We start from the raw sequence: 7,887 nt of genomic DNA, 5'->3' as shown, positions 1-7,887 counted from the left end.
TTAAAGTTAACCATATTTAATTCCATTATAACATACATAGAACTCAAGTGGTACAAAAAAAGCATTACAATTTGGGCCATTAAACGCACCATGGCACAATAAGAAAACACCGGAACAATCTGTAACTTAGAAGAAGAAGAAAAAAAAAAAAAACATCAGAATAGTACTATACTGCATATCATATTACACACTCCAGAAAGCTAAGCGCATCTGTTGAACTGTTTGGAAAAAATATATAATCCCATAACTATAAGCTATGGCATGTTAAGTTCCTCCTTTAAATACCTATTTCTTATCATGAAGGCACTCCCAACAGCATGAAATTCCGCCAAAGTCCCAAGTTATTTTTACTTCCCTTTTCAAACACAAATTGTGAAATATTTGCCTGCAAATACCCACGTTCTGAGGGACCCTAGCGGCCTTCTTCCGACACCTTTGCTGTAAGATAACATATATTAGCTGTCTAGCTATGGCGTTTCTTTCTGAAATGCTGCTTTTTTTCGACAAATTAAAAAAAATAAAAATATACATGGCGTTCTAGCTGAAATGTTTTATTCCAAATGCAGGTATTTGGTCAATTAATTGGAAATAAAAAAGACTTTAACACTCATAAGGCTTAGTATGAGGCAGTCAAGCAGCACTGAAGCGGATTGTCCATTGTAAAAATGATATTTACACCTACACTATTATTTGACGTTTTACATTTACAGGACTGCTACAATGTAAAGGCATTAAATCAGTGAAGCAACATTTTCAGTACATATTAAGATATAGCAATAAAGAAATGCTTAACTATTGATACCAAGTTTTCTCTACAAAGTATACTCAGTATATACAGATTGTTTTTCTATTCCCTCAATGGCTCGTAGCACAGTTTTGCTGTATTTTATTTCTTTAAACCTTAAACTAACATGACTACTTCCTGAAATGGGATGTAAACATTCTTGGTCTCCCTCGAGCAATTTTTGTCAGATGAAAAAAAGAAAAAGGCGTAAACTGAAATGAAATAGATGCAAACAAAAAAATACACTTGGGAAATGTTAGTTATTTTTTTCAATAAACGAAAGAACATTTTCACAAATACAACGTCATTTTTGAATAGCCAATTTAGTGGTTTTTAAGGGTCGGGTCATAGAAGTTTGACTTAACCCTTTATAAGGCACACATTTGATTAACTCTTGGCTTCCATTAAATGCTTAAAAGTTTTAGGTCACTTTTTGTAGATTTTCAGTCGTTTCCTATTCACTTTGCATTTAATATGGGGCACTTTCAGGTTTCATTCAGTTTATTTTTTTACTGTTTTTGTCCATTTCATGCTCATTTTGGGCAGTTCTTGGTCACCTCCTGTTGATTTTGAGTCATTTCCAGGAAAATTTACTCTTTATGGCCCCTTAATACATTCTAAAGTGGATTTTGTTGAAATTAGGAATTTGTTTGACAAATAGTTTGGAAAAAAGGACATATTGCCGAAAATGGAGCCGAAAAAAATGCTTTTTTGGGGTCAAAAAGTCCATCGGTTAAAAAAAATCCTAGAGTGGAGAGCTGGAAATGTTAGATATTCACGATTACACGCTAGTGCCACCGAGTCTTGACTAGTGTTTTCCATTGAGTCACATTCCCTTTGATTAGGTCATTTGTTTCGACTATGCACAGGCAAACCATTACTTGATTTTATTTATTACAATTTCATTAGTTATATATCTGTGTGAGTCTCATTTATTTTTAAATACACTTGAAAAGGATTGTTTAATTACTGTGTATACTTTAAGACTGTTTGAGTGGAAACTCCCCCATTCTGTTCAGTCTATGATGTTAACACACGGCGATGGTCTTGAAAATGTTTTGTTTTCAAACCGCTTTAAAGTCAAGCTGCAGAAAAAAAAATATCCAAACAGAACGATGTATAGTGGGCTCATCTAGTGTGTTTTAAAGCAGTGGTAGGTATCAAACGTACGTATCCCGGAAAATCCCCCCCAGAACCAATAGGAAAAATGCAAAATTTACAGCAAGTGGCCTGTAGGTACCCTAAGAGGACAAAGAAGTGACGTGGAATTAACTCATTGCATGATATTGACGACGATAGATGTCCAATTCACTTAAACTGTCGGTGGATGTTCATCATTCGTTCATTCTCCCCTCCCAGTCAAAAAGGATCGAACGTCTAGCGCCATCTATGTCAGCAAGTAAGTTATTTTTTTTAGCTAAAAGTGAAGTGGTCCGGCCCCCATGAGATCTCGCTAGTGTCGCACGGTCCAAACTGAGTCCGACACACCTGTTTTAAAGTGTCTACGAGGCAGCAGCTGACCATGTAAACAACAACAGCGCCATGGCGTGAACATGCTGGCGAATCAGAAGGAGGGAAGGAAAGATGACACCCTGTGATTATTTTTTTTTAAAGTTCTGCCGAGCTCCGGCAAGTTAAAGACATCTTCACACCAACGTTTCCGGCAGCGTGTCTGCGCTGTCCGAAGATAGCAGCTGCCATATTTGCCAGCGATCCCTCTGCCAGTTCTGCCACTCCGGGCTTTGCCGGTTCAGAGGCCCTTCTGAGTCTGGGTGCTCGCCGCTTGGCTGTGTTGTTTGCCGTGGTGAACTCTGACGACCGGCCAGAAGGTGGCGTGCGTTATAAGGGGGAGGAGAGCGGCCGCTCCGATTGGCGTTCGCCCGGCCTTGAGCGGCGTCCAGGGCTGGCGACGGGCGATTAATGGGCGGCTGCTGCGGGTGAGATCCCGCGCTTGAGCTGCACTCGGCCATGTCGGATCGCGGCGTCCTTGTGGGCGAAGTCACGGTTTGGTGTCTGCTGTCCCCGGGGAAGCCGTCCAGTCCTTCCAGTGAGCTGCGCGAGCTTCCTTCAGACATGTTGCCGTGGGAACCTTTGGGACAATCATCCACAATATTAACTGGTTAGACGGCCAATACGTTTCCTCATTTTTCGAACCGCCAATCGCAGGGCACAAGAACAACGGACAACCATATTCATACCTACAAGAAATCTCTCAATCTGATATTCATTCCATTTCGGAACCCGCTTATCTTCACAATGGTCGTGGGTGATGCTGGAGCCTATCCCAGCTGACTTTTGGGCACAAATTGGGCCACAACCTGAATCACTGGCCAGCCAATTGCAGGGCACAACAACACAAAGAACCAATCAGTCGTAGCCAGGGACAGTTGAGCGAACTATTAGGAATGTGGGAGAAAAGCGGAGTTCTCGGAGAAAAAATTTTATGTTTAAAATGTCTTTTTCTGTGTCTGTATTCTCACCCTCTTGCTACTGTGACAGTGAAATTTCCCAAATATGGGATGAATAAAGTTATTTAATCCAATGTACATACCCAGATTTGAACCCAGGCCCCTAGAACTGTGAGGCTGATGCGCTAACCACTCATGCACCGGACTGCCCTCCCAATTTTGTAGACCAATCTAATCTACTCTATTTTGTCAATAGTTGGAATTTAAACAGCTTACCTGTAAAGGTTTTATCCTTGAAAGCCGGTTTGAGAGTGGCGTGCCACGTTCCCCAAATGTTAGCGTGTTCCTCCGATATACCGTCTCAAGGACGCAAAAAGGAAACGAGGTCAAATGGCATCATGAAAAAATCAGACCCTCCCCCTGCGATTCCCAACTCACCTGCTCCCAGTCTGCCATCAGTTGGAGACTCTCCTGCCCGTCCAGCCACTAAAGTACCGCCGCTTTTCCCCGCTTCGCCTCTCCGTTCACTCAAGACGGGAGAGTTGTTATCGTAGGGGGAAACCTCCCCGCTGGAGGCCTTGTTGGAGTCGCTGGACGAGTGGCATTCATTTAGGGCGAAAGGCTCCTCGGACTGAAGTAAATCGGTGCTCCTGCAAGAAAAAAAAACTGTTCAAAGACTTCAAGGGATGCGGAAAAAAATGTCCAGTGGCGGAACAAATATGGCCGTCGAGAGGCTCAACAGGCCCCTCTAATCGAGCAGGGGGTGCCAGTTAATAAATACCGTATTTTCTCAGATATACACCGTATTTGTCGCTCCAAAAAATGATGACTGAATCCAGTCATGTATGCCTTATATGCAAAAGACAATGTGACCTACATGGTCATTAATTTCAAAATAGAGAAAATATAAACAAATAAAAAGCTTAACAACATTTTAATGTCCACGAAATGTCAGTTGAGGATATATTTGCAATGCAAAAAGTGTTTTGGAAACATTTGGAAATCACCAGTCTGTCAAAATAAAAACATTTAAGCCAGGAATAAATGAAAAATCATGGTAATATTTAAAGAATTTTAATATTTTTGTTAATTGTCCGAATACCACCAATCTGTTAACTCTGTGGATGTTTATTCCCAAAGTCTTCCAACCTAATCACGTCCCCTTTACGCTGGCAAATAACCCGGCTTTGGCCTTACCCCAAGCACCTTCCTAAACTCCGCCCCGGCGTAATACTCACTGCGATGCTTTCCTTCTGAGGAGGTAGTCCACTACATCCGGGTCTGTCTCCAGTAAACTCATCAAAACTTCATTTTGCAGGTCAGGTGGGACCTAAACAAAACATGCGGGTGGATTAAATCAAGGTTTTGAAACCTCTCGCTCAAGGCAACAATGAAGGACAGCCAAATCTGTCTGTTTTTACCAGATGTTTAATAAATTCTGACTCAAGCCGATTTATAGAAGAACTTGTCATCACCCACCCCATCCCAAGTAAATCGAAAACTTTCTTTCCGTAAGACTTCAAGAGGTCCGGTGTGATTAATTGGTTTACTGTCGGAATGTACGTACGCCTCAGGGGAGTGGCAGTGGAAGATTACAAAACAAAACAAAAAACGTTCATATTTTGAACCTAAAATGACCTGGGCTGCCTGTCTGCGCTGTTGGAGAATCCCGAGAGATCGAAACAAAGCTAGCAAAGAAGAAGCTAATCCGTGTCCAATGGTGACCTCTCCTGAGTCTGCATGGTGGATTTTAAGCCCCAATGTTTCTCGTTGGCTTCGAAAGAAGGTTTTGAAGGGTCTGGGTGAAAATTTAGAAAACTGGAACTGGTACTCACCATTCAAGTCAGTTTTTGTCCAAACTAAAGAGGGAAAGTGCATCTCGTGGCGTGGAGAAAGCCAGAGTGGACTGACTGTCATGTCTTGTTGGGGTTTTGGGTGGAGGTGTGTGTTTCGCCTCTTGTGTCCCTCCAGGCTTCCCTTCATTTTGTAACCAGCTGTGCGTGATTGATAATCAGCCCTTGTCGGTCTATTTAAACCCCGTGTTTTGATCGTCAACCTTGTTTGATTCATGCCAAGTTTCTATGCCCTCTTCCTCTTTTCCCCATGTTTTCCTTGTTGGGTTTGATTTTGTTATTTATTCCTAAGTTCTTGATATTTTCTTTCACCCACCCTGTCTCAATTATTAAAGTTAGGTTAGAACACTCACTAAATCTCTTTCCCCATGATTGCTTCCCTGCATTTGGGTCGAACTACGACGCCACGCTTACGTAAGACTGACCATGAAGAGGGTCTGGAAGCTGGCGATCATCTTCTGCAGGGCGGCAATAACGGCCGTGCTCTCTTCGGCCCGGGCTGAGCTCTGGACGCTAAACTCCTTGTCGGAAGATTTGAGTTTATGGAGGAGGTTGGGGCCAAAGATGGTGGCCAGGTTTAAGGAAGTCATCTTGTTCCCCGTGATCTGCAATGTGACCCAAGTACAAATTGGACAGAAGCAACAGTGTTTCATAACTACGTTGAAGGGACAAATTCTGTTTAGGGTTCAGACTAACTTTTATGTTTTGGTCTCATATCTCAAGGCGAACATTTGCTCCTAATGTTCCTCGTATCTCAAATTCCTCGCATGTTGTGGCACTTGTATGTCAAGGTATTAGTGTATCATCAATACATCGGTGCGATCTGGCACATCTTAGCTTTAATGTAGCTGCTCACAATGACGAGTTTGACACCTCAGGTTTACCTCCTGTTCATCTTTGTCCTTCCGGTCGTGGGCGTGGTCCGCCACGGTGGACAGGAACTCCAAGAGGCGTTGAAGTGTGTCGCTATTGGATGCCGGGAGCAGGTAAACCAGGAGCTGCGTGACACTTTGCTGCTCTTCTCGGTCCAACACTGAGACGGGGACATGTACGAAATGGTATCAGAGGACATGTGTCGTTGGGAATTTTCCATAGGAAGTTTAACATACATGTCGTGTTTATGAAGGCGGTATAGAGCTCCTTGGTGAGAAGTGGATCAGGCATGTCTCTGAGGAACTCCTTCAACAAGGCGGCTACGTCGTGAACGCTGTGTTCCTCATCTAAGTGGACGTCAACACCACGGTCAAACTCCTCTCGTAACTAAAGTTGGGGGCAAACAATTGTGGTTAAAAGTTAAAAACCGAAAGCAGTTTTTTCGCTCGCTTCTCATGCGGTCAATAAAACTATTGGTGTGGCCGGTAAAAACTATTTTTGCATTAGTTATAGTTTTGTGTTCTGTAAGCAGAAATTGAATAGTATATAACGATTCCTCGGCTTCCATTTTGGGAAACACTACCGCTTTTGTCCACTGGCGTCGCCAAAAATCATTGAAAAGGGAAAGTTGCTTGATGTCGCTTTTAACATTTCGCCTATTTCGAATTGACACTTTTTACCTCATATTTTCTTTACATGGCCCTAAAGCTAGTAAAGCCGTACTTTTAAACAGGAAGTATTATCATCAAATCAATTCATTATTTTGAGAGCGGATGAATAATATGTACGGCACACCAACCTGTCGAACTCTTTTCTTCGAACTTCCCACCCTGAAAATGCCGACTGTCTGCAAACCTGAATGATCAAAAAGGACAAAAAGTGTGATGACATAAAGCATGCCGTAGAAATACCATAATCATAGCTATAACTATATACCATATTTCTCAATGTGATGACAACAGCTGTCTACCACGCGGGGCACTTGGCGGTAAATGGGGTTGAGACTCAAGCGTTTGTCCCTGTGCTTCTCCTTCTTACTCGGCGTCTCGGCGGGCAGGGAGAGCTGCAGCGCCTCCAATAGGCGGGATTGGTTGTCGTCCAGATCCGTGATGGAATCCACCGACATGCCGCCCTTGGGCAACAACGTGTGTTTACATTGGATATCGTTATCTTATCTAAGATCAAGATCAGATTTTACGAATTTCTGTATTCTGTCGCATATAAGCCGCATCTGCATATAAGCCGCACCCTTCAAATCGTTGATTTTTAGAATTTCCCTCTTAAAACGCCCCCAGATTCACAATTTTCTTTTGAGGCGGTCAGTTAACTCACCCGTCTGCGGACTCGCGGCGCAGCTTCGGGTGTGTTAGGTGACGTCGACTCATTGGCCGTCTCCGACGTGGAGCTTAATGAGGAGTTGCTGCTGGAAAGCTCTTTATTTGACGATCGCTTCGTGGCAAACTGTGGATTGGTGGGATTTTACTTGAGGCTCTTGAGGGTTAAGTGTACAAAATTGGCTTGCTTTGACATTTCGTGGTTGGACCTGAAGAATGGAGGAGACGAGGTCAGACGAGTCCTTGTGCTCTTCGCGTTGTGGCAGGTCGTGACGGCAGGTGTCCTGACGCTGCCGGTGCGTCCTGTCGTTGGCGATGACCTGTGACAGGGGTATACTGAAGGCTTGAGGGACCCCCTCTGTAGGACCAAAACAAAAAACACATCTGAAATGGTGGATTACAACTTAGTTTTTGTATCCGTTTCATCTATGCAGTGGCAAACCGTCAAGTAGTTTTTATTGTACAATTCCTATAGTTATGCATTGGTCATTTATTTTTGAATACTTTTTGACAATCATTTAGTGTGTAGAAAGTTGTGATTGCGGAACTTTAAAGAGTTAACAGCAGTTGATTGGAAATGTGCGTGTCCTTAAATTTCAATAAGACTGTGCTTACCGAAAGCGCCCTGACTCAAT

At 43.0% G+C, this 7,887-nt stretch overlaps 1 protein-coding gene across 3 annotated transcripts in view; it reads right to left on the bottom strand.

Moving 5' to 3' along the window:
* Window positions 1–7,887, bottom strand: part of LOC144202831 (rho GTPase-activating protein 6-like) — a 38,393-nt gene continuing 30,506 nt past the window's right edge. For 2 of the 3 annotated variants that reach the window (XM_077725881.1, XM_077725898.1), the window contains exons 4-14: window positions 7,462–7,610; window positions 7,251–7,379; window positions 6,855–7,050; window positions 6,718–6,773; window positions 6,155–6,305; window positions 5,930–6,078; window positions 5,471–5,650; window positions 4,431–4,522; window positions 3,631–3,842; window positions 3,469–3,552; window positions 1–2,873 (exon numbers count right to left, since the gene is read on the bottom strand). In XM_077725881.1, coding sequence (XP_077582007.1) covers window positions 2,431–2,873; window positions 3,469–3,552; window positions 3,631–3,842; window positions 4,431–4,522; window positions 5,471–5,650; window positions 5,930–6,078; window positions 6,155–6,305; window positions 6,718–6,773; window positions 6,855–7,050; window positions 7,251–7,379; window positions 7,462–7,610 — 1,841 coding nt within the window. In that variant the 3' untranslated portion in view covers window positions 1–2,430. The remainder of the gene's footprint in view (window positions 2,874–3,468; window positions 3,553–3,630; window positions 3,843–4,430; window positions 4,523–5,470; window positions 5,651–5,929; window positions 6,079–6,154; window positions 6,306–6,717; window positions 6,774–6,854; window positions 7,051–7,250; window positions 7,380–7,461; window positions 7,611–7,887) is intronic. The other variant, XM_077725889.1, reaches the window with a different exon arrangement.

Source organism: Stigmatopora nigra, chromosome 1 (assembly GCF_051989575.1).
Source record: "Stigmatopora nigra isolate UIUO_SnigA chromosome 1, RoL_Snig_1.1, whole genome shotgun sequence".
Taxonomy (NCBI): domain Eukaryota; kingdom Metazoa; phylum Chordata; class Actinopteri; order Syngnathiformes; family Syngnathidae; genus Stigmatopora; species Stigmatopora nigra.
Note: the sequence above shows the minus strand (reverse complement) of the source record. Positions and strands in the feature narration are given on the sequence as shown.